The 26,814-nt window shown below is 46.2% G+C and overlaps 1 protein-coding gene across 3 annotated transcripts in view; it reads left to right on the top strand.

The window, feature by feature from the left end:
• MYH13 (myosin heavy chain 13) overlaps positions 1-26,814 on the top strand; it is a 67,095-nt gene that overhangs the window by 26,228 nt on the left and 14,053 nt on the right. For all 3 annotated transcript variants that reach the window (XM_070059951.1, XM_070059952.1, NM_001163066.1), the window contains 20 exon segments: positions 987-1,050; positions 1,149-1,247; positions 1,360-1,463; positions 2,841-2,979; positions 6,213-6,331; positions 6,913-7,062; positions 7,175-7,345; positions 8,154-8,463; positions 10,953-11,026; positions 11,116-11,203; positions 15,159-15,276; positions 16,032-16,155; positions 17,834-17,970; positions 19,404-19,659; positions 21,608-21,850; positions 22,335-22,511; positions 23,461-23,606; positions 23,712-23,802; positions 25,176-25,565; positions 26,645-26,771. In XM_070059951.1, coding sequence (XP_069916052.1) covers positions 987-1,050; positions 1,149-1,247; positions 1,360-1,463; positions 2,841-2,979; positions 6,213-6,331; positions 6,913-7,062; positions 7,175-7,345; positions 8,154-8,463; positions 10,953-11,026; positions 11,116-11,203; positions 15,159-15,276; positions 16,032-16,155; positions 17,834-17,970; positions 19,404-19,659; positions 21,608-21,850; positions 22,335-22,511; positions 23,461-23,606; positions 23,712-23,802; positions 25,176-25,565; positions 26,645-26,771 — 3,127 coding nt within the window.

The following is a 26,814-nucleotide window of genomic DNA, read 5'->3' as shown; positions in this document are numbered from 1 at the left end:
GGTATGCTGCACTTGGACCAACTTAGTTTTTGTGCTAACACTACCTGAACATGACAGACAATGCCTTCAGAGAATACCCTGCTATCACTTCTATTTATTTGGTTCACAGGCCTCTCTTGGTCCTGACCCAAAAGTCACAATCATTCCAGTTACTTTGTCCTTCTTCCACTCTCCAAACATTTTTAGGCTAATGGGGTAACTTCCATCCTCTTCCTTGAAGTGCTGAAAAATACTGAAGATCCAACATATATCTCTACCATCTTTCACTAATTGTTTGCAGGCTGTCTTGAGAAACTTTTGAGCATATTTAGGCACCAATCACATTCCAGACTCTGGGCGGACAAGCAAGGCAATCTTTTTGCCCTCATATTTGTTCCCAGTATGGTATAGGGCCAATCAAGCAGATAATGTAAAATAAGCACAGATATATACACATACATACAACATTTCACCTTTCACTCTCCAAAAAGGGCCCACCGGACTCTTAGTGGTTCTTTTGATAGCCAAGGCACTGGACTTGAACTTCGATGTGCTAGATAAGGTAAATATGCTTCTAGTGAGTTGTATGTAAAACTGAGGCTAGAAATCTCAGAAGGAACATCTAGAGGCAAAAGAAGTGCTAAGCCAGGTCAATCAGATTATTAATCCAAAGATGTGATGAGGAAGAGTTTGCAAATGCAGCTGTAAGGCAGCAAGATAAATACTACTGCAGCAATCAAGAGTGAAGTGCTCCCAGGCAGAGAGTAGGAGAGGCAGCCTGCAGGCATCCCCTGAGATGTGGGGACAAGGCCAGGTGCTGGTAGAACTGCCTGGAATCTTGGCTGATCCAGCTTGTGGAAATAGAGAGGAGGGCAGTGTTCCCAATTCTACCCCACTTCCTCCTTGACTTGTGCTCCCCACCCACTGGTGGCGGCCACCTGTCAGAGGCCAGCCACAGAACTGTATAAATGAAATAACATGGTGTTTGTCAACATGCCATTGGACAGGGAAAGTTCATCCGGATTCATTTTGGAGCCACGGGAAAGCTAGCATCGGCAGACATTGAAACCTGTGAGTCTGACCCTCTACAAAGACCTGGGTATTTGACTAAAAAGGTATCTTTCAGGAACCTGAAATAACATTGTTTGTTGTTGTTGTTGTTACTTTAGATCTGTTGGAAAAATCCAGAGTGACATTTCAATTATCTAGTGAGAGGAGCTATCATATTTTTTACCAAATCATGTCCAACAAGAAGCCAGAACTAATTGGTGAGTTCTCAGGATATCATTCTTAACCTTTCAAATCAGTGGCATTGGGGGCAAAAACCCTGGAGTGAGTTGTGCATGAAATGCTAAAGGGATGGATCTTTGTGTTTTGCAGACCTGCTTCTGATCTCAACAAACCCCTTTGATTTCCCGTTCGTGAGCCAAGGAGAGGTCACAGTAGCCAGCATTGATGACAGTGAAGAACTGTTGGCAACTGATGTAAGTGTTTGGTTTCTTGTGTGTTGACACATAGAATATTTGAACTTGTGAGCTATGAGGCAGGTGAGTGAACTCCTGAGAAAATCAAGATCCAAGGAAGCTAAGTGATTAGTACCCAGGTCCCAGACTCAAAAACTCAGAGGATCAGTACAGACTGCCCCCTCCCCAACTCAGTTCTCTATTACAGGATTTCAGAATGGGAATCTGGAAGATTCTTTAAAACAGAACTTCACTAGCATTTTAAGTAGAATAAAAGTTTGCACTTTAAGGTTTTTAACATAACATTTGCCAGAACATTTCTGGGTACAAAACCACCTACACAAGTCTTCCAGGAAATAGGAAAAAGTATAAAGCAGTGGAAAAAGCCTGATCTCTGTAGCAGCCCCTGCATTTTTCATCCACTCACCACCTTGGGCTCGCCCTGGACACCTCCCTCCTCAGGTCATCTTTTGGGATGGTAGCCTTGATCTTTGGGGAGTATTTGCAGGGTTAATAATTAGAACAATAATAACGAAAAGTGTTGCATGCCATTGCAGGTTACTTACTAAATACTAACAATAACACTACTATAAAAATAATATCCTATATATTTATAAATAAATAATACTAATGTATTTTTAAATTATGTTATATAAATATACTAATATATAACTAAATAATTGTATACTACATAATATCATATATCCTATATAATATAATATACTAATATAAACATAATATAAACACTAACATAGTACTAATAACACTAAATGTGTTGTATACCATTTCAGGCTACTTACTCTCATAAAACCTCAGTTCTTCACATGGAAATTTGGGGAAAAAAAATCTGTGCACCTGCAGGATTCTTGTGAGAATTGAATGCAATGGCATATGGTGGTGCCTACCCAGTGCCTCTCACATAGAAAGGGCGCTGGAAAACTTTGCTTCTATCTCATTTGAAAAGTGACAGTGTTATTTTCCATGATCCTTGCTTCCAGTTCTAAAATCTGTAATGCATCACATCTTGAGTTGGAACAGCCCTGGAATTCCTATATGGCAATGACAAACTCTCAAGCTATTGAACCATTTCTCAGTTCCTATCTGTGAGACTTCCTTCTCCCAGTCTCACATAATGGTTCCAATATGCCCACAGAGAAGACAGCCTCCAAAGCTAGGTGCACGTCAGGAGGAGCATACTCAGTTCTCATTTGATGGTCAGAAACAGATTATTCATATTCTCTTCCCTTCCACTCCACCCACCCACACAAAGATGGTCAGGAAATTATTTTAATTCCTAATTTGCCACAATCCACTTGTCATCTACTTACTTGGGCAAAAAGTGAGGTCTTTACCAAGAAAAAGCTGCACTTTGATTTCTGAGTCCAATTTTTTTCCCAGAATGCCATTGACATCCTGGGCTTCAGCTCAGAGGAAAAGGTTGGAATCTACAAGCTGACAGGAGCCGTGATGCACTATGGGAACATGAAATTCAAGCAGAAGCAGCGTGAGGAGCAGGCGGAGCCGGATGGCACTGAAGGTACCCACATCTGGGAAAAGAACTTGGGAGCCAATAAGCTTTACATTCCTCTCAAGAGCTCTTCTTCCAAAATTGCATGTCTGGGTTGTCTGAAGCTCATTGCGTATGAACTAGGGAAGTTCACTCACTCAGCCAAGGATTTCTGTGGTGGCAAATCCTTGAACTACAAAACTTACCATGCTGGTAATGAATAATCACCATCTACTCTGCCTTCTATTACCCTAAGTTTATCTATTTTTTTTTTAAGATTTATGTATTTATTTGAGAGAGAGAGTTACAGAGAGAGGGAGAAAACAGAGAGAAAGGTCTTCCATCCACTGGTTCACTCCCCAAATGGCTGCAACAGCCAGAGCTGGGCCAATCTGAAGCCAGGACCCAGGAGCTTCTTTTAGGTCTCCCACATGGGTGCAGGGGCCCAAACATTTCAGCCATCTTCCACTGCTTTCTCAGGCCATAGGAAAGAGCTGGATCGAAAGAGGAGCAACCAGGACACAAACTGGCACCTGTATGGGATGCAGTGCCACAGGCTGAGGCTTAGCCACTTACTGCATCACAGGGCCGGCCCCAGTTTATCTGTTTTTTAAGGTGGAATTTTATGAAAAATCTCATTACATGAGCTCCACTTTCTCCCCATGTTATTGTTATTAGTGTACAGAAGTTAATGATGACTATACTCACCATTTGGGCCAAAAAATGAGACCTTTAATAAAGTGGGGGCCGAGTTTTCTTCCTACTTTCATTTCTCCCCAACGTCTGTTGAACTTGACACTGAAACAAGGACTAGTGAACAAATCTTCCTCCCCAAACTTTGACCTGGTTGACCCCACCATCACCCTCATCCTTAAGAAGTCTGGAAATAGGACAGAGGGGAAAAGGCAAGGCCGAACAGTGAGTTACAGAACCCATATCCCCATCTCCCTGCCCCCATTATGTCCCACCCATCTGAACTCTTAACTCTCACAATGCACCTTGCAAATTCTCTGCACAAAGGGCTGGCACCGTGAGTCATCCCTATTAATTCTACTTTTAAATTATATCCCTTTTTATCAATTTAAAGCCTACTGATTAGTAACCTCTTTGTGAAGGATGATATCCATTCCTATTCACAGATTCACCTGCACTCAAGTGAAGGAGATTATATAAGACTTGCCCACCAGATACATGCAACTCTTTGGGCCAGTTTCAAATCCTGCTCATCACAGTGGTCCATACTAACTAAAAGGAGAGGAACTCAAGTATCCAGAGCAGAAATCAGGGAAGACTTCCTAGCAGAGGGGACCTTGACTTGGACTTGAAGGATAAGTAGAATTCTGAAAGATGCCAAGGAGAAGGTGGTCTTGATAGAAGATACGTCATGAGTGAGGGAAAGAGGAAGGAATATGATGGGGACTGAGGAGCAGAGAGAAATACATGTTGACTGTGGAACAGAATATATGTAGTGGACTTGCAAGAGACGAGAATTTAAAAGTTATTATTTTGACATCCATTTGGGAAGGTTTTGAGTGCTAGAGTAAATGGTTCAGAATGTATTTGGTAGATCACAAAAGCCACTGGTGCTCCAAGCAGCAGGGGAAGTATGTGTGACCACCTGAAATTTATCTGTCATCAGTCAGCCTCACCAAGAGTGAGGAACTCTTGGAAACAAGTCCCAGGTTCCTCAGCAAGGGTGGGCTGTCTCGATTGTGTCACAGAGGAGTCTCAGGCCCTCTTCCAGTCCTACCGGCCTTGTGTTCGGTGTTTAGGGACAGAAAGAGCCCAGTAAAGGGGAAGTGGAGGGCTGTAGTAGGGGTCTGATGATGATTTCAATCTGAGTGAATGTTTGCTGGGAGTTCCCTGTGCACTGGGCATGCTGTGACAACCCTACAACACGGGTACTGTGACTGTCTTCCATTTCACACCTGACAACATTGAGGCACCAAAAACCAAAAGCACAAGTCTGAACCCAGGCAGTTTGACACTAGAGAGCTCTTTGCCACTATACTAGTCCACAACTGTTGGTAACCGTGGAAAGGCCAGCTGTTTTCAGGGTAAAATGAACAAGCATATCATGGAGAGAGAGAGAAAGGGATGTATCATGCCAAGCTTTTTAAGATTAAGTAAATAGAAAAATAATCATACCATCTACCTAAATGGGCAAGGTAGGAAGAAGATAGTTTGAGCAAAGAGTTAAACATGAATTTGGCCTCTAATTAAGTACTTAACAAATTCTGATCTGGATTTTTTTTAACTTGTTTCGCCAGCCAGCAACAAGGGGAATGTACTGACCAAGACTGAGTTGTCCCTGGGTAGCAGTACTTTTCTACATTCTCAGTGTGCTCAATGAAGACATCAGGTCCATTCCAAAGTCCATGAATGGCCACGGAATCACATGAAACCATATTAAGTCATTCCTCTATATCCACAGGGAATTGGTTTCAGGATCTCACCCCCCCTCCCCCAACACAACCACCAAAAACTTGTGGATGCTCAGGTCTCTTACATAAAATGGCTTAGTATTTGCATAGAACCTACACACATCCTCCTTAATACTTTAAATATCTCTTGGGTTTTTTTTTTTAAAATAATACTTAATACAGTGTATGTGCTATGTAAATAGTTGTGACACTGTGTTGTTCAGGGAATAGTGACAAGGGAAAACATATCTGTACTTGTTCAGTACAGATGCAATTTTTCCCTCAAATGTTTTTGATCTGGCTTGGTTGAATCCATGGATACAGAGAGTTGACTGCAGACCATGAAGAATATGAAATTTCTACACTCACTTGATTTTCACCAGCTCCAAACTCTTGAAGGCAGGGTCAAAGTTTTGTACATCTCTCTCAACTATTAGTATGACATTTTTGCATAAATTAGGAAAATTCATATATATATATTCAACTATCCATATGTCGCCTCTTTTACTTGTATATTATTTTGATGGTATTATCATATTCTAAAAATTACTATGCAATTAATACATTTTTATGAAATTGAAATATAGATAGTTTAAGGATTGACAAAGAAACATCATTTTCGTAAAGCTGTATCTAGGAAGAAAATGGAAAATCCTTAAGAACCACAGGCCCCTGAGCTATGGAATTAAAAAGCTTCATGAGACAATCCTAGGTCTCGTACAATAGGAGAACATAAATGTCTAAAAGGATTATGGAGAACATTCCTGGGAGGAGCTGGGCCAGACTGGACCCTTCAGCAGCTGTTGTTTGTGCATGACACCATTTCTCCTCTTCCTCCAGTGGCTGACAAAGCCGGATACCTGATGGGTCTGAATTCTGCAGAAATGCTGAAAGGTCTGTGCTGTCCAAGGGTGAAGGTGGGCAATGAATATGTCACCAAAGGACAAAATGTCCAGCAGGTAACCAGGATGCTCTGGATCCCATTGACTGGGGGTTTTCATAGTTTAATCACCATCCTCAAACCCTTTGAGCTGCGGCTTTCAGAAATACATATGATATTGGCTCTGGTTTGGGGGAGTAATTCATTCTTAGGCCTCCAGGGCAACTCAAGGAACACAAATCAAGGAATACCCAGTGAATGCCTTGAGAGTCTAGGCCAGAAAATGAAGAGTCCGTGGGAGCTCCTCAACATGTCTGTGTTTCCTGAGACCTGTGTCTTTTGATCCTAGTTCCAAAATCTCATGAGAGAAACTTGGATTAACACAATCTGGATTGAGTGTCTGATTAAGTCTGGGCGGGGGCTGGAGCCATTTGTTATATAATCTTGCAAGTTACAAAACTATCTTTGTAAATCCAAAGGGTACACATCATGAGTTGGGCAAAGACCTCAAAGCATTTTTAATATTAGGTTGAACTACATGAAAATGCCAGTATTCAATTGCTTTAGACCCTTAAGACATCACTTTTTATAAGTTTCAAATTCTATGTTTTCAACATAAAAATACTAGTTTGAGGGTTGAGGGAATGATCCTTCTTCAAGGTGACCAACTCAGTGGGCGCTCTGGCCAAAGCCGTCTACGAGAAGATGTTCCTGTGGATGGTCACCCGCATCAACCAGCAGCTGGACACCAAGCAGCCCAGGCAGTACTTCATCGGGGTCTTGGACATTGCAGGCTTTGAGATCTTTGATGTAAGTTGTTTGGGTAAATGGCCAAGAAGGAGCCTCCTACTTAGTTCTGTTTTGCTAAATTCCCAATAGGGTTTTCCAAACTCACTCAAACTCTGGTATTTGAAACACTCAGTTCAACAGCCTGGAGCAGCTGTGCATCAACTTCACCAACGAGAAACTGCAACAGTTTTTCAACCACCACATGTTCGTGCTGGAGCAGGAGGAGTACAAGAAGGAAGGCATCGAGTGGGAGTTCATTGACTTCGGGATGGACCTGGCTGCCTGCATTGAGCTCATTGAGAAGGTAGGGAACTCCTGTTCCCCAGGGACAGCTCTTTCTTGGTTGGGACTCTTGCCTTGTTGCTCTATCTTGTCTCTGCTGATAGAATGGTACCATTAACCCCCTCCCTCCATGCTGGAAGCCTGCAGATACCTGAATCCCCTTGTGCAGAGACGGTAAGCCTGTGCAAAGCACCAGAAGCTGTGTAATCTGTTCTGACAGCTACTGAAACACATGGTTGGATAATATCAAAGGGCTTACTTATTCCCAAGAATGTAATTGGAATCCCAACAAGGACTGTGACCTTTCTTACCTATTTGATTTTGCCCAAAATCCCAAGGAGGAGAGACCATGGATCAGTAGGGGTTCTTGGCAAGATGTTACTATGAAAGCAAGAAATGATATCAACTTTTTAAAAACAGAATCCTATCACATTTTAAGCACTGATCATGTTGGAATAAGTATACTCATATCTTTCTATAGTAGCAATGAGAAATCCAGAATTTTTTTAAATAGGACTTACATTACTTTATGGCTGTACTATATATAACTTGACCTTTAAAAAATATATTGCTAAAAGTGAGCTATGTTTATATACATGTAATTCCATTTTATACTCTTTTGCTCAACAAATATTAATTAAGCCATACTCTATGACTAGTATTGTTATGTCATCACACCAGAGAGATCAGGAGCCAGGGCTTATAGTCTAGTGTTTTGGTGCCAAAGTGATAATACCAAAGAGATTCTCTTTGATTTCTCCAGACCATGGAGCTGTTGGTATGTACTATTAATCAATGCAGATGCATAGTCTCCATTATCCTCCTTCTAGCCGATGGGCATCTTCTCCATCCTGGAAGAGGAGTGCATGTTCCCCAAGGCCACAGACACCTCCTTCAAGAACAAGCTGTATGACCAGCACCTAGGCAAGTCTAACAACTTCCAGAAGCCCAAGCCTGCCAAAGGCAAGGCCGAGGCCCACTTCTCGCTGGTGCACTACGCGGGCACCGTGGACTACAACATCGCCGGCTGGCTGGACAAGAACAAGGACCCCCTGAATGAGACCGTGGTCGGGCTCTATCAGAAGTCTGCACTGAAGCTGCTGTCCTTCCTTTTTTCCAACTACGCTGGAGCAGAAGCAGGTGAAGTTCTATGTTTTACTTCCCTTGTGGAAAGCTGTCTGCAATTACTCGCTTCCCAAAGCAGCCCATGAAGAGCCAGTAGTCAGATATAAGGTTTGATAAGCTTGATCTTGATTTATCCGTCTGTCTCTGATATCCGTGTTTCTTTGTCCTCCTCCTCTTCCTTTAGAGACTGAGTTCTATGGAGATAAATAGGACTTTCGGCTGGACAAGATAGCCAATGGTGCATTACTCAATAGTCTTCTATGGAGATATAATTGACATGTGATAAAATTCACCCTTAAAAATGAAATGGTTTTAGTGTATTCACAGCATTGTACAATCATATCTATCCAGTTTGAGAATATTTGCTTGATACTGTAGCCCATGGGCAGTCACCCCAGACTCCTGTACCAAACCCTAAGCAACCACTAATCTACTTCTGCCTCCACAGATTTGCCTGTTCTGCACATTTCCTGTAAATCAAATTGTACACTGTGTGGTTTGTTGTGTGTGCTTTCTGGCACTCAGTTCAAGATTTTCAAGGTTTGTCCAGGTCATAACATACACCAGGACTTCATTTCTTTCTCTAGGCAAATAATACTCCATTATAGGAATGCACCAAATTTTTCTCCAACTCTCCACCAGTTGATGGACATTTGGATTGTCTCAGTTTTTTGACTATTGTGGATAATGTTCTATGAACACTTGTGTAGAAACTCCCATGTGGACATGTGATCACCTCTCTTGGGTATATACCTAGGAGTTGAATTAGTGGCTGTGCTTCAGTCTTTGAAGAACCACTGAATTCTTTTCCAAAGTAGCTCCCCATGCCAGCCAAAAGTTTAATAAAATAATTTTTAAAGTTATCAGCATATATATTTATATATAGCTTTTTTCTATAGTAGCCAAAACAGGTTAAAATTGTTTGGATTACTTTAAATGTATACATTTAATGAATTAATGCTTCTAATTTGAAAAAACATGCAACATAAGAATCCATAGATAATTGGATTTTTAGAAAATTAATGTCTAGTGGGCTCTGAGTAGAGGAATGTAGTATGTAGGCACACAGGTAAACTAGAATGGGGAACATCATTTTCTAAGCATTTGATCAGGATATCACTGTAGCTGTACTGCATAACTTCATGTTAGGCAACACCAAGACCTTCACATAGGACCATATGTGGAGGTAGATCTGGAAAAGTGTCCAAACGTGCATTTCTCCAAGATTGTGGCTACAGGGATGGTGAACTAAGAAGAGTATAGGGGGAAGGGAGACAACATTTTCCCCAAGGCTGAATCTTGGTGAAGGATCTGAGGCTAGATCTGAAACAGAGCCATTCAGAAAAAGTAGACTGTCACTGACTCCAGATTCAGATGGCAAATAAAGTGATCTGTTTTAGAAAAGAAAAAAAAAGTTGAGTTGTAGAATATTCTTTTAAAATGTCAATATTTTTTCATTAAAAGATAAATAGGGATTTGGGGCCAGCCCTGGCCTGAAGCACCAGCATCCCATATAGGTGACAGTTCTAGTCCCCGCTGCTCATCTTCCAATCCAATTCTCTGCTATGTTCTGGGAAAGCAGTAAAAGATGGCCCAAGTTCTTGGGTCCCTGCACCCATGTGGGAGACCGGGAAGAAACTCCTGGCTCCTGACTTTGGATTGGCATAGCTCTAGTCATTGCAGCCATCTGGGGAGTGAACCAGCAGAAGGAAAACCTTTCTCTGTCTCTCCCTCTCACTGTCTATAATTCTACCTCTCAAATAAATAAATAAAATCTTAAAAAAAAATAAATAGGGGTTCAATGATAATAGGAGCTTAGCTCTTGAAAGAAACCACAAGCTTGGGAGGAATGTCTCAGTGTTGCCAGTGATTCAGCTGGGTTTCCTGTCTGATTTCCAAAGAGATGGACTCTCCTTCCATCCTGAGAGTCTAAGTTACACTCCCAGGCAAATGCCACCCATGTCTCACTCCAAATCCAGGTAGTCGGGGGGCACGTTAAAAACAAATAAAAGCCGGTGCCGCGGCTCACTAGGCTAATTCTCTGCCTTGCGGCGCTGGCACACCGGTTTCTAGTCCCGGTCGGGGCGCCAGATTCTGTCCCAGTTGCCCTTCTTCCAGGCCAGCTCTCTGCTGTGGTCAGGGAGTGCAGTGGAGGATGGCCCAAGTGCTTGGGCCCTGCACCCCATGGGAGACCAGGAGAAGCACCTGGCTCCTGCCATCAGATCAGCGCGGTGCGGCCATGGCAGCCATTGGAGGGTGAACCAACGGCAAAAAAGGAAGACCTTTCTCTCTGTCTCTCTCTCTCACTGTCCACTCTGCCTGTCAAAAAAAAAAAAAAAAAAAAAAAAAGTAAAAATAATTAAAAAAAAAAAATAAAACGTCCTTTCTGTATGTCAAAAGGAAGCTGAAATTCCTGTTTGAGATTTTAGACTAAGAAGTGGCTTAGCAAGTCCACACCCGAGTCCCCTGAGGTATCACTGACCCTCCCTTCTGTGCCTCTCCAGGTGACTCGGGGGGCAGCAAGAAGGGCGGGAAGAAGAAGGGCTCCTCGTTCCAGACCGTGTCAGCCGTGTTCAGGGTTCGTATTGGGCAGCTCCACGTTCAGCTTTCTGCCCAGTGGTGTGGCATTTCCTCAAATGAATGTGCCTTTTTCGGTTTTTGTCTCAGGAAAATTTAAACAAACTAATGACCAACCTGAGGAGCACTCACCCCCACTTTGTTCGCTGTCTGATTCCCAATGAGACCAAGACTCCAGGTGAGTCACCCTCAACCAGAACAGGACCCCCTGAAGAGTGTGCAAGATATTCTCTCTCTCCCTCTCTCTCTCCTCTCTCTCTCTCCTCTCCCCCCCCCTTTCCTCTCTCTCCTCTCAATCTCTCTCCTCTCTTTCCTCTCTCTCTCTCTCTTTCCTCTCTCTCCTCTCTCTCTCTCTCTCCTCTCCTCTCTCTCCTCTCTCTCTCTCTGTCCCTGTGTGTGTGTGAAAAGGATTCTAGTTTTTACCACTCCTCAAAATGCTCTTCGACCATGGTGAAGCCAACAGATCAGGAGAGATAGCTGGCTGCCATTGAAAACATAGTTTGTCACTCACAGTTAAGAGAAAACAACGCACCAGGCAAGGCCACGAGGGGGAAGCACAGGGGCTGGGTTAGGAGTCAAGGGGAAATCACAAGTGAGAGTCTCTATTGCAGTTTTCAAGGAAGCCGATGGGAGAGGCAGGGCAAGCAGTTAAGCAGGCTTAGGTTTGGCTTCAAGGGTTAGGAACTGTCCCTAGTTGTCTTGTACCTGTCCTGGGTGATTAAGACAGGGGACTATTGGTCTGGGGTATAGGAGCCCCGGGAGAGCTTGACACAGGTGTTGTTGTGGAGTAAGGACCTTGGCTCTGGTGGTTTATCTGTGAAAGGTGCCCTTGTAGGTCATGTGCTGTCACTAGGAATTGACTAGCCCTAGAAGGAGCAATCTAACACAAATCATCAAAACCCCAAGATCGAAGAGGGAGTGATGGGGAAGAAGACATCCTTAGTGGCTGTGATGTGAGAGGGACATGGCATAGCTCAAGGAACTCATTAGAAGTTCAGTATGTCGGTCCAAAAACAAAGTAGGACTCTTCCTGGGCCCGCTGAAGAGCGTCTCAGCCTGGACCGGGAGGAAAGAGTTAGACCAAGCCCTGAGAGATCTCAACTCAGAATCTGAGTTCGCACAAACAAGCGGGGCCTTGCGAGGGAAGCAAGTCCCATCCCAGTGCTGCGACTCCTCTGCAAGGCACTTACCTGTCTAGGCTTCAGTGTCCCTGGAGTCCTTCCACTGCATAGGAGCACTGTGAGAATTAGGAAGGGTTTTGCCCTCCTTGTGAGATGGCCCCCAACAGGGTGCACAGCTAGGAAAGCAGAGTGGCAGCTCTGGTCTCCCCATCATCAAACAAGGGTCTGTACATTTTCCTGTGGCTTCAAAAGGGCCCAGTGTCCTATAAGTATACCTTTCTCCCTTCTCTTTAACTGTGCCTGGTGGCAGCCAGCAACAACTATAGTATCTGTTAGGCTCCTTCCATAGTGCCAGGGGCTATTTAAACCTCTTTACCATCTTTTTTTTTAACTTTTATTTAGTAAATATAAATTTCCAAAGTACAGTTTATGGATTACAATGGCTTCCCCCCCATAATTTCCCTCCCACTTGCACGCCTCCCATTTCCCGCTCCCTCTCCCATTCCATTCACATCAAGATTCATTTTCAATTATCTTTATATACAGAAGATTGATTTAGTATATATTAAGTAAAGATTTCATCAGTTTGCACCCACACAGAAACACAAAGTGTAAAATCCTGTTTCAGTACTAGTTATAGCATTACTTCACATTGGATAACACTTAAGGACAGATCCCACATGAGAAGTAAGTACACAGTGACTCCTGTTGTTGACTTAACAATTTGACACTCTTGTTTATGGCGTCAGTAATCTCCCTAGGCTCTAGTCAGGAGTTGCCAAGGATATGGAAGCCTTTTGAGTTCGCCGACTTCGATCTTATTCCGACAAGGCCATAGTCAAAGTGGAGGTTCTCTCCTCCCTTCAGAGAAAGGTACCTCCTTCTTTGATGGCCCCGTTCCTTCCACTGGGATCTCACTCGCAGAGATCTTTCATTTAGGTCTTTTTTTTTTTTTTCCAGAGTGTCTTGGCTTTCCGTGCCTAAAATACTCTCATGGGCTCTTCAGCCAGATCCGAATGCCTTAAGGGCTGATTCTGAGGCCAGAGTGCTATTTAGGACATCTGCCATTCTATGAGTCTGCTGTGTATCCCACTTCCCATGTTGGATTGTTCTCTCCCTTTTTGATTCTATCAGTTAGTAGTTGCAGACACTAGTTTTGTTTGTGTGATCCCTTTGACTCTTAGACCTATCAGTGTGATCAATTGTGAATTGAAATTGATCACTTGGACTAGTGAGATGGCATTGTTACATGCCACCTTGATGGGATTGTATTGGAATCCCCTGGCACGTTTCTGACTCCACCATTTGGGGCAAGTCCGATTGAGCATGTCCCAAATTGTACATCTCCTCCCTGTCTTATTCCCACTCTTATATTTAACAGGAATCACTTTTCAGTTAAAATTTAAACACCTAAAAATAATTGTGTGTTAATTACAGAGTTCAACCAATAGTACTAGAACAAAAAAAAAAATACTAAAAGGGATAAAGTATTACATTGTACATCAACAGTCAGGACAAGGGCTGATCAAGTCACTCGATCCTCCCAGCAACCATATGAATAAAATAATAAAATAAATTTTAAATTAAAAATATGAAATGAAATCAAGGCATAGAAAGTCCAATTTCACACAGCTGGTAAAGAGCACAGCAGGAATTTGAGCCTCTCAGAATCATCATCATCTGAGAAATAACTGGAGATGATTTCACTCCCACTCAGCAGTTCGCTGAATTTCTGATACAGCCTCTCTTTGGTCTTGTCCGCTTTTTCTCTAGGGAATCACTGAACCAACAGAACTTTCAGGAATGATATACTCCACATCTGCACTGTCCGATATGGTAGCCATTACTTACGTGAAGTGTGGCGAGTGCAGCTAACGACATGAATTCTTAATTTTAACAGACGTACATGCTATTTGCATGTGTGGCTTAAACCTGCTGTGTCAGCACAGCTCTAGGACAGCCTTGAAAACTATGCAGTGAAATCTCCCCTACAGCAACCAAGGAAGGGTGTGAGCTTCCTGGGAGTCTCCCTTAGGTTCAGTCAAAGGCAACCTTACTGCAGCCCTACCAGCAATTTAGAGTCCACAGTGAGAAACCATCATGAGGTCACAGCACCTTTCCCGGAACCCCTCACACAGCCCTGAGAGAGAATTTTCCCAGGCCCAGTTCAGTTTGCACCTGATCCAGGCTGGTTACCAAGAGGGGCTGTGGTCCCTCACCACGGAGACTTGTCCCTGTGCTCCTCTTCTTCTATCCTAGCTTTAGCTCTCCCCACTGCTTTCTCCAGCAGGTGCTAAACAGCTAGTGAATGACCACCTGCCCTGCATTCAACCCTCTCCATCCCCTACCATAGCACTCCTTCTTTTTAAATACTTACTTTAGTTATTTGAAAGGCAGTGACAGAGAGATAAAGAGATCTTCCATCTACTGGTACATTTCCCAAATGGCCACAATAACCAGGGCTAGGCAAGTTGGAAACCAGGAGCCTAGAATTCCATACAGGTCCCCCACAAGGGTGGCAGGGCCCAAGTAGTTGGGCCATCTTCTGCTTCTTTTCCAGGCACATCAGCAGGGAGCCAGATTGGAAGCAGAGCAGCTGAGACTTGAACTGGTGCTCATATGGGATGCCAGCATCATAGGCAGCAGTTTAACCCACTGGGCCACAACGCCAGCCCCAGTTCTCTCTTTATCTACTTTGTCTCCCTCCTCCCACTGAAGGCACAGCCTATAGGTTGTACATCCTTGTCCTTTAGTTGTAGAGCCTGGCTATAGAGTCAAAGGCCATGGACAGGGTACAGATCAGTATTTTGGCTTTTATCCACATGGTTATGGAGTACTAGAGTCTGTTGGGATTATTTCTACTGTGGGACCTATAGGCAAGTTCCAGCCACCCCAACCCCTTCATTTTAGTTGGGACGAATGGGTGTCTTGGAGTGTCTCATGGTACCCCAATCCTTCAAAGACAAAGAATGAAAAAGCCACAGATGTGCTTCCAGGACACTCTCTCCCCAGGTGTGATGGACCACTACCTGGTCATGCACCAGCTGCGCTGCAATGGAGTCCTTGAGGGCATCCGGATCTGCAGGAAAGGATTCCCCAGCCGCATCCTGTATGCCGACTTCAAACAGAGGTACGCTCCTGTGTCTTTACAGCTCTCCCCTTGTGAAGGGCACCGTTTGTGTTCCCCAGAGTCACTCCTAAGGAAACGGGTGTTTGTCGGGCCCACAGACCTCCCAAGGTCTCTATGAACTTCATCTTTGGGGAGGATGACCCCAGACCCAAAGTGGTTCCACGGTCAGAATCCAGACCTTCTAGCCTGGTTGATACTCTGGACCAAGATGGCTCAACCTCTGCTCTTTGACATTTGGGGCTAGATAACTCTTTATTGTGTAAGCTTTCCTGGGCATTTTTGGATTTTATCTGCATCCCTGGCCTCTACCTGGAGATGCCACTAGGAAACCACACCCCCTGCCCCCAAGAGGTGTTCATCCAACATGACCCACTGCTCTCCCCCAACTCTCTCCTCCCAGCCATCTGGGCCCACAAGTCCCTGTCCGGGGTGGAGGAGGGGAGATGAGCCTCCAGAGGCAGGAGAACCAATGTCTGCAGGTCACATTTGATTTCAAGGCTTTTTTTAAGTTTAGAAAGCAATCATTTCCTCTAAAGCAGAATTTCAGCTGTGAGTATCCTTCCTCCACGCTTCGCTTCCTCCTGCTGTAGCTCCCTTGCTGGCATCAACCCCAAGTCATGCCCTCCCCCAGACCTGCCATACAATATTCTAAGGCTGGAGCAAGCCTAGGAGGCAAGAAGTAGGGGGCCATGGCTCAGAGATGGGGTCAGTCTGGGGAGCTGAATGCATGCAGGAGATTCCGTCCTCTCTCTCAGGTACCGGATCCTCAATGCCAGCGCCATCCCAGAAGGGCAGTTCATCGACAGCAAAAATGCTTCTGAGAAGCTCCTGAACTCCATTGACGTGGACCGAGAGCAGTACAGGTTTGGCCACACCAAGGTGAGAACACTGAAGGTGGGATTCCCTCGCACACCCACAGCTCTGGCTGCCCATCGGCTGGTCCGGGGAGAGGGTCCGTTTCCTCTTCCATTCAGCCTGCTCCAGCAGCCCAGGCAAAGGGGGCTCTGTGTGCAGCTGCAGACACCTCGATCTGCATGCTGGCTGCTAAGTGGCCAGAAGCTCAGATTGGAAGCCCAGGATGAAAGCGTAGGGAAGCTCAGGGGTCCTGGAGGGAGCTGATGGAGGCATATTTCAGGGGGAGGAAGGAGCTGAGGAGGGCTGCATGGGCAGAACTCCGGGGCAGGGAGGAATTGAGAGGCGGCTCTCACCAAGAAAGTGCTGCCATTCATCAGACACATGCGTACCAGCCCTGAGAGCAGCCTTCTACACCTCCCAGGGTGCTTCAAAAAGTTTACAGAAAACGAATTAGGAAATAACGTAGAGATAATATGGAACAAAGAAATAATACAGAAAAAAATCAGCTTCTTTTGTTGCAAAAATTTTGGAAACCCATGCATTAGAGGCATCTTCAGAAAGTTCATAGACAATGTATATTATGACATCACTATGTGGAAGGTGTACTTCAGCAAGGACAATATTCACAAATGTGGCAAAATGCTAAAAATTGCCATTAAAAATATAATTTTTTAAAAAATTAGAAAACAATCTTTAGAGTATAATATGTTGTCTACCTTCATTTAATGAGTAATGGATCATCACTAGTTTCAGTTTTAAAAAGAAATAGAAAATAATTTTTAGGGTGTCCTATTATTTAATGAGTAGTGGATCGTCAGTAGTAGTTACAAGTATTACATGGCTTAATCTAAGTATCACAATTAAAATCCATAGTTACAACTTAATATTTGCTGAATGTTCTCTCTACAATACAAAAATCAATCTACAATCTAGAGAATTTACATTTGTAATTAACCATGCATACCTGGATTGGTTTTTTAAAAAAGAAATAACTATGCATGATTTCAAAAATTTTTTGCACTAAAATCAATGTAATCTTTAATTCCACTTTTTACAGACTTTTTGAAGCACCTTGAGTTTCATTGACTCCTCACAATGACCAGTGAGGTGGGATGACCATGATAAAGGTGGTCCTGACCTCATCAGGTTCTTGGGGGCGTGGGGGGAATGGCAGCTTCAGAAGAACAAGGCAAGGGCAATGATCAAGGTCAGATGGATGGTGAATGCCAACGGCCAGCCAGCTTCAAGAGATCACCTGATTCCAAAGTTCTCCCTCCTACACAGGGGCAGGCTAGGGGTCCCCAGCAGATTGTAGGTGAGGTGAGCCTGAGGGTGGAACTGGCCCTCCCAGATGGACAGAAAGAGAGGAAGAGGGTGTGATAGATGCACCTTGAACCTCTCCAAATCTGAGTGCAACTGAGCTTCGTGGCTGCTTTCTGGAGTCCTCCCTGTGGGGGTCTGTCTGAATAGATCCATTGGATTGATGGGGCCTGGAACCTACTGTAGAACAGGCCATCTCACTGCCCAGAAGGGGCCCCAGTGCAGACCAGAGACTGAGAACTGAAGCTGGGAAGCTGGGCTGCTGCCAGCCCCGACCCTGAGTTCTGGGGGTTGAGGGCTGGGATTGGGCAAAAGCAGACGCCCTGGAGGGCTGGGATGGAATCCTGCTGAGGACATAGCAGGGCTCTCTGTTTTCATGCAGGTGTTTTTCAAAGCGGGGCTCTTGGGACTTTTGGAGGAGATGAGAGACGAGAAGCTGGTAACGCTGATGACACGCACACAGGCCTTGTGCAGGGGGTACCTGATGCGGGTGGAGTTCAAGAAGATGATGGAGAGGAGGTGATGCAGGCCCTCACCCCTGCCTCACCCTACATCCGCCACCCTCGCCCCTGATTCCTGCCTCCTGCCCTTAGTCTTGGGTTATCCATTTAAACAGCATTTCCTGAGCCACAATCCAGTGCTGGGTTCTCTGCTTGGCCCTGGGGAACAGGAATAGACCCTACCACCTGCAAGCTCACACCAGGGTGGGAAGCAAACACATGCATGGTGACTTCGACCCTAAAACAAGTACAACGTTAGCCTTCTGTTCAGGGCCATGGGGGACTGGCAAGAATCAGCCTGCATGCTGGTTGGAGGGTTGGGACAGGCATGGAGGGGTGAGCAGGAGGAAAGAACTTCCTGGAAGAAGCTTGGCATGACCTGAGAAAGATAGCCTTGGAGAGAGCAGGTCACACTGGTGGGGCATGGAGCTGGGGACAGGCATGCATCAAGTTCAGTAGCAGACTGTGTCCTCTGGTTGCTGGGGAGCCATGAAGGGCTTAAGGGGACGAGTGCTGGGGCCAAGTCACTCCGGCAGTTCAGGAGAAGGGTGCACCTGAGGGGATAAGGCGAGAAGACCAGGTGGTGGCAGAGTCCATATGAGAGGTGACGAGGGCCTGAATTTGGACATAGGTTATGGGCAAGACGAGGGCATAGGTTCGAGGAGTATTTCATCACTCAGGAGGCAACTGCGGCACAGATGACAAGGACGTGGATTCACGGAGAGGGCGAGCTGGGGACATTCTCCCGGTCCCCCACCTGCTGCTGCCAGTGTGTGTTAGTCGGGAAGAACTCCCAGGCATCCAGTTTGTGAAGCATATGGAAGCCAGCATGGACTTGAAACCTGTTTTAAAATCTCAAAGAAGGGACTGGTTTAAGGGGGAAAAAAACTGTGTTTTCAGGTATCTGTGAGCTCTGCGAATATGATGCTGTGGAAGGTGCAGGTGGGAGAGAGTAGCAGAGGCACTGGGAGGAAGGCAGAGTGGAAACCGGGCAAACAGGGCAAGAGGGAGGGAGATGAACGAGGACCGGCCTTGGGTTCACACCAGTATTCCAACAGGAAGAGGACTCCATTTGGCAAGACACAGGCCAAGCACAGACAGAGGCAAGAGCTGATCAACAACTCGGATGTGGGAGAAAGGCCCCAGGAATGAAAGATGCACATTGCAGGGGCCTCAGGCAGGGCACTTTCTATGGGGTGGGGGAGAGGCAGCCAGGAGCGTGGGGGACCCACAGACAGCCTCCGTCTCTCTCTTACCTCTCAACCCTTGCACATGCTATGCCATCTGCCTTGATTGCAGGCCCACTCTGGATCCCTAGGATCTGCCAAGCTGGGCTGTGCCGCCTTCCCACCTAGGGGAAGGGTGCAGATCCTGGGCCCAGGGTGGCCAGGTGAGGAGGCAGAGACTGCACTGTGCTGTGGGTTATTAACCGGAGTCCTCCCGGCTGCACAGGGACTCCATCTTCTGCATCCAGTACAACATCCGCGCCTTCATGAACGTCAAGCACTGGCCCTGGATGAACCTGTTCTTCAAGATCAAGCCCCTGCTCAAGAGCGCGGAGGCCGAGAAGGAGATGGCCACCATGAAGGAGGACTTCGAGAGGGCCAAGGAGGAACTGGCCAGGTCTGAGGCACGCCGCAAGGAGCTGGAGGAGAAGATGGTCACCCTGCTGCAGGAGAAGAATGACCTCCAGTTGCAGGTCCAGTCCGTAAGTAGCTTCCAAAAACGCGGACTCTGGAGGCCTGGAGAGCAGGAACATGGTAGCCCCCCTCCGAGTGTCTATTCAAGAGGCAGTGGTGTCACCCAGTGGTCATATGTGGTATTGCAGCACCACCCTGACGGTGGAAGTACAGGGACCCCCAGCTTGGCCAAAAACCAGGGTGTCCCAGAAAACATACATAAAAGGGGATTTGTCGCGCCCTGATTCCTCCCTCTTCTCCACAGCATGGGAGAAGCACGTATACGTCACCATAACAAGAAATTGTCAAGAATGCCCAGGTCTCAAGAAAATCCAATCTGTAGAAATCAAACCAAATGGCAAACTTTGATTTAATCATCTTTTTCCAAATAAATGGCTAGGAATTACATTCTACTGTAGTTTTAATAAATTTGTGACTATTTTAGAATTTACTTCATATGAGTGAAAAAAAGTGAATAACCCAATTTAAAGTAGAAAGAGTGGTTTTCACGTGTGACTTTCTTTTTTTTTTAATTTATTTATCTGACAGGTAGAGTTACAGAAAGAGAGACAGAGACAAAGAGACAGAGAGACAGAGAGAAAGGTCTTCCTTCCGTTGTTTCACTCCCCAAATGGCTGCTACGGCTGGCGCTGCGCTGATCTGAAGCCAGGAGCCAGATGCTTCCTCCTGGTCTCCCATGCGGGTGCAGGGGCCCAAGCACTTGGACCATCCTCCACTGCCCTCCCGGGCTACAGCAGAGAGCTGGACTGGAAGAGCAGCAACCGGGACTAGAACCTGGTGCCCATATGGGATGCCGGCGCCACAGGCGGAGGATTAGCCAAGTGAGCCATGGCGCCGGGCCCCATGTGTGACTTTCAACAATATTATTACGCTCCAAAAATGCTTTAAAGTTAGGCATTTTGTACCAGAGGACTGCACAACACTCTGGCCGTGTAATTGTTTCATCTCACAGTTAATGCATTTATAGTTTTTCCTCTTTAATAATCCCCGAAAGTCATTTGCCTTTATGTGCAAAGCATTTTTCATGTTTTCACTTTTCCGGTCAGAATCACACAGTTTTTGGGAACACTTTTTCCAGGTAGAGGGGCAAGAGAACTGGGTTTTAGAATCAAGTAACTGGGTTCAGATCTCAGATCTTCCACCTGGTAATCGTGTGACCTTGGACATGCTACTTGTCTTCTTTTGCCTCAGCTTTCTCATCTGTAAAATGGGCATAGTAACAGTGCTTGCCTTATAGGAATGAATACATGTAAAGCATCTAGCACACGATCCATGTTCATGGACGTTCCATAAACACAGCACTCACTCTTGCCTGTCTCTTCCCATATGTTTCTCTGCAACATATGCCTACTTCTTAAAATACTCATCTATGGAGAGATAGGTCCCACTTTATTTTAAGAACAGAATGAGCTAATTGTGGTCTAAGATGCTTGCTACAAAGCCTTCCAGAAGGGCTTGCATTGTGGCATAGCACTGACTGTGACGCTGGCATCCCATATGGGCACTGGTTCAGGTCCCAGCTGCTCCACTTCTGATCCAGCTCTCTGCTAATGGCCTGGGAAAGCAGCAGAAGATGGCCCAAGTGCTTGGGTCCCTGCATCCACGTGGGAGACCTGAAGGAAGCTCCTGACTTTGGCCTGGCCCAGTGCTGGCTATTGCAGCCATCTAGGGAGTGAACCAGTGGGTGGAAGATCTCTCTCTCTCTCTCTCTCTCTGTAACTGACTTTCTAAATAAGTAAATGTTTTTTAAAGCCTTCTGGAACATGTACTTAATCACAGATTCTTGTGTGCTTTCAGGGATCTGTTCTGTGGAGTGAGGAGTCACAGACACATAGCGTGCACACATGACCCACCCTGGGCTTATGTCCAGGTGATGGGCTTTTAAGGGACGAGGCCCTTTCCTTCTAGGGCTTTTAATGAGGCTGAGCAGAGCGCCTAACGAGCCAGTTCTTTCAGGAGACGGAAAATCTGATGGACGCTGAGGAGCGATGTGAGGGCCTCATCAAAAGCAAGATTCAACTGGAGGCCAAAGTCAAGGAGCTGAACGAGAGGCTGGAAGAGGAGGAAGAGATGAACTCCGACCTGGTCGCCAAGAAGAGGACGCTGGAAGATAAGTGTTGCTCGCTCAAGAGAGACATTGACGACCTGGAGCTGACCCTGACCAAAGTCGAGAAGGAGAAGCATGCCACAGAGAACAAGGTGGGAGACCCCAGGTCTGCGGGCCCCTCCCCCTTGCTCCCTCTAACCAGGGGGCCTGGCAGCGGAAGGTGGGAGCCAAAGAGAAGTGCAGGTGCCACCGTGCCCCTCCTTCCCTCCCTGCCTTGTTCCAAATCCCCATCAACATCCTAACAAACAGATGTCCACATGTGTATCCTATGGGTATACAGACTGATGAATTCACCTTCTGAGGCAGTGTGTTAGCTAACTTGACCATGTTCTTCTTTGTACATTATAATGCATTCCGCCAAGGAATAATCCTAATGGGAGAAGGTAAGGCACTTTGAGAGACTGGAGAGGAAGATAAAGAACGGAGAAGCTGCCCAAGCCAGAATATAAAGAATTAACCAATAAAGAAACGGGGGGAGGGAGGGGAGAAAGCACAGCCTTTGTTGTTGGAAGCCTCTGGATTCTTTGTTGTGTGATACCCATCATTTAATATCAACACTTGTTGCTACTGTCCTAGGTAAAGAATCTTTCTGAAGAGATGACGGCTCTGGAAGAAAACATTTCCAAGTTGACCAAAGAAAAGAAGTCTCTGCAGGAAGCCCACCAGCAAACACTGGATGACCTTCAGGTGGAAGAAGACAAAGTGAACGGCCTCATCAAGATCAATGCCAAGCTCGAGCAGCAAACGGATGATGTGAGGACACTTTCCCGCTACCCGTCAGCACCTGCTCCTGGGGCAAGGGCAGGCAGGTGGGGTTAAAATAGAACTCAGGGCCTGTGAGGTCAGAACCCCTGAGGGCAGGCCTGAGCGAGTCTGGGATTCTGAGCAAGCGGCTTACTCTTGCAGAACCCTCACTTCTACCTTGTGCGATGGGAATTCGGATAAACCCAGGAGCTTTCCATGGGAAGCTAAGCACGTAGAAGTCAGTAAGGCAATAGCTGCTGTTATCATCAGCGTTATCAGCTCCTGCTCTTGCAACCTTCGCACGTCAGGATCTCCAATCCTATCCTAATTCTTTAAAAAAACCAAGTGTCTTTTGTGGCCAGCAAAATGACTCTTTCCCCCTATCATATTACATTATTGTTCTTGCTGTAAGAGCAGGGTTTCACGTTCTCTGGCTTGATTCACTAAGTGGCTAGAACTTTCCCAGATCTCTGTGATTTCCCTGGAGGGGCCCCAGTGTGTGTGTGCTACTCCTCTGCACCCTCCTTTCCCTGAGCCCACGCACAGATTCCTTGCCTGAATCTCTCTGAGGCTGCAAAGTGGACGCTGGGAGGAGAGAGGGCATGCAACCTAGACCTTCATAGTGACCCCTGTGGACACCCCCACTTGTTCCTGTCCATGGCAAGGGCAGGCATCTGTGGGTACTTTGTACTCCTGCAGTGACAGTGGCCTGGGCAGGCCAGGTGGGCATCCGCTGGCAGAGGCACCAGTGGGTCCTGGGGGATCCAGCCTCCTGGGATAGCTTTTGCTGGGGGAGGAAAGAGAAGGGAGGCAGGGGGAAGATCCACGTCCTCCACCACCAGAGGCTTGCAGTCAGGACTGCCAGGAAGCCACAGCCCGTGAGTGTACCAGCATCGGAGACAAAGGGCAGGCTCATGTTCCCAGCAGGGCCTCAACCTTCCCACCTGTGTCTTCCCAGCTTGAGGGCTCCTTAGAGCAAGAGAAGAAGCTGCGAGCAGACCTGGAGAGAGTGAAGAGGAAGCTGGAAGGAGACCTGAAAATGGCCCAGGAATCCATCATGGATCTGGAAAACGACAAGCAGCAAGTGGAGGAGAAACTGAAGAAGTAGGCAGTTCTTGTGTTCCACTTCTCTGTTTGAGCCCGGAAAGCAGCTTTCCCCTCTTCAAAGGCTTCTATCTCATGTCCCTTTTAAAACAAATCTATTTGCAGGAAGGAGTTTGAAATCAGTCAGTTACAAACCAAGATTGACGATGAACAGGTTCAAAGTTTGCAGTTGCAAAAGAAGATCAAGGAACTACAGGTGAAGGCCGAGGTCTTCCCAATCAGGGCAATCCCATTGCAAGGGCCGCAGCTTGCTCTTTGTCTCCTTTGTTTCTTGGGCTGTTGCTTTTCCCCTCCCATTTCTTGAAAGTGATAGTTCAGTTCATTCAAGACATGAAATGTGAATATTTTACTACCACGCTTCAGCACCTATTCCCTGTAGAAATGCAGGCAGGTGGGGTTAAGCAGAACACAGGACTTGAGAGTTCAGATTCCAGAGTGAGGATCCATGAGTATAGACCTTAGCTTCACTCCTGGAATTAGTATTTTAATTTTCTAAGTAACATGTAAACATATTCAACAAAATGTTACCAAAAAGGCTAAGTATTGTGAAGCCCTGTTTTCCCAGAAGTAACCAGCAATGTCAGTTGGGTGTGCAGCCCTCTCGATCTTTGGCTTGTGCGTTTATATACACAGTCAAAATCAAAGGACGCATAAAAAATGTGAGGGGAATTCAAAATAGTCATGGGAAATGGAAGCAAAAGATACGTTTATCCCGGCACAAAAATATTTGGGATCCATGCATATGCGGGATCTTTAAAAGGTTCATAGAAACTGTGTATTATGAAACCAACCACTTATGAATTTCAAAAAGTTTGAGCATAAATAAACATCCTTTATGGAACTATTTCTTTCTTGATTTTTATTTGAAAGGCAGAGAGAGACACACACACACACACCTAGAGAGCACTCATTGTACTGTGTTACTCCTCAAATGCCTGCAACAGCTGGGACTGGGCCAGGCAGAGGCCCAGGAGCCGGGAACACAACCCTGGTCTCCCACGTGGGTGCCAAGAGGTTGAGCCATCCCCAGGATCTCTCAGGGTATTCATTAGCAAGAAGCTGGAACAGAAGGAGAGCCAGAACTCAAGCCCAAGCATGCCCGATACGGGATGCAGGCGTCCCAAGCAGCATCAACCATTGTGCCAAACACCCACCCTTAAACTGATCTTTTAATTCCATTTTCCACAAACTTTTTGAAGTACCCTCATAACAATGCCAAAACAGTTATTCTTGTTTCTATCTTTCCTGTAAATTTCGTCACCATGAGAGTATCACTCTGCAACTTGCTCCTTTGATTTAGCACTGTGTTTTGTAGAGCTATCTGTGGTAGACATAGACCTGAATCCAACTGCTTCCTGAACCACTAGAGCCTGTCTCCATCGCAGCTCACATGATCCTTCCCCTATTAATGGACAGCTAGGTTGCTTCCAAGTTTGTTTCGCTAACGTGATGTTGTAATACATTCTTCACTTGGTGCTGCCTGCTCTCAATTCCCCACCCCCTACCCCCTCTCAAAATAGTCAGCTTGCCTCCACCCCTATCCATGATCCTGATGCAATGACCCCTCAGGCCCGCACAGAGGAGCTGGAGGAAGAAATTGAAGCAGAACACACTCTCAGAGCCAAGATCGAGAAGCAGCGCTCAGACCTGGCCAGGGAGCTGGAGGAGATCAGCGAGCGGCTGGAAGAAGCCAGCGGGGCCACGTCAGCCCAGATCGAGATGAACAAGAAGCGCGAGGCCGAGTTCCAGAAACTGCGCAGGGACCTGGAGGAGGCCACCCTGCAGCACGAAGCCACGGCGGCCACGCTGCGGAAGAAGCACGCAGACAGCGTGGCCGAGCTCGGGGAGCAGATTGACAACCTGCAGCGGGTCAAGCAGAAGCTGGAGAAGGAGAAGAGCGAGCTGAAGATGGAGATTGATGACCTGGCCAGCAACATCGAGACCGTCTCCAAGTCCAAGGTACGCAAGCAGCCCTTCTGCTGTTGGCTAATGTGAGGCAGCCGATATCCCATGCCCTGGGAGCAAATGTATGTGATGCCCCCAAACCCACTGCACAGTCTCAACTGAAGCCCTCTTCCCCACTGCTGCCTGCTCCCAAGTCTCACATGCATTCAAATCCTAATGTAAGCAAATACCTTACACTGGGGAATTCCTAAGCAACAGAAGTTTACTGTTGACAGTTCTGGAGGCTGGCAAGTTCAAGACAGAGATGCCAGCAGAGTACAGCTCTGGTGAGGGCTTGCTCGCCGCTTCAGCGAGGGAGGCTACATCCTCACATGGCAGAAGGGATGGATAAGTCCCTCTGCCCTCTTTTATAGGGCATTCCTCCCATCCAAGAGCACTCCACCTCCATGAGCAAATCACTCTCCAGAAGGCCCCACCTCCCAGCACCACTGCCCTGGAGATCAATTTTGCCATTTGTGACACTGGGAGCACACAAACATTCAGACCACAGTTCCATTCAAGCTGCTGCCACACAAGGTTGCACCATCCTTCCCGAGTTTCTTACTGGAACTTCCAGGCTGTCAGGCATCAGAGGGTGTGAGGGAACAGGCATTTGGCCCAGTTCACGAAATGCTCACAAAACCACATCACAGTGCCAGGCACTGGGTTGGGTTCCTGGCTTTGCTCCTGACTCCAGCTTCTTACCACACATGTGGGAAACCTGGACTGAGTTCTTGGATCTCAGCTCTGGCCCAGCCCAGCCCTGGCCATTGTGGACATTTGGGGAATGAACCAACCAGCATATCAGAGCTCTCCATCTGTCTTGCTCTGTCTCTCTGTCTCTGTCTCCTTGCCTCTCAAAAACTTGGCAACCAAAAGCTGATGCTCCAGGCTATTGGTGATTAAGCAGTGATCACAAATAAAAATAAAGCATATAGTTTCATATCTTAAATTATTGTTTTTAAACCAATCTTTATATACTTTGTATTTTTCATTTTATCCAACAAGAAGCTAAAGTATCAAACTATCCAATTCAATGCTGGACACCAGGAACCCATTTTTGCCATTCATGTGGACTTTTTTTTTTTTTTAAGAGTAATGTGGAAAGAATGTGCCGATCTGTGGAAGACCAGTTTAATGAAATCAAAGCCAAGGATGACCAGCAGACCCAGTTAATCCATGACCTGAACATGCAGAAGGCAAGACTGCAGACTCAGAATGGTGAGACCAGCAAGGTTCTGGGGTCCCAAGGGCCAGAGGGGAA

Source organism: Oryctolagus cuniculus, chromosome 17 (genome assembly GCF_964237555.1).
Source record: "Oryctolagus cuniculus chromosome 17, mOryCun1.1, whole genome shotgun sequence".
NCBI lineage: Eukaryota > Metazoa > Chordata > Mammalia > Lagomorpha > Leporidae > Oryctolagus > Oryctolagus cuniculus.
This window is presented reverse-complemented; position numbering and strand designations above follow the sequence as displayed.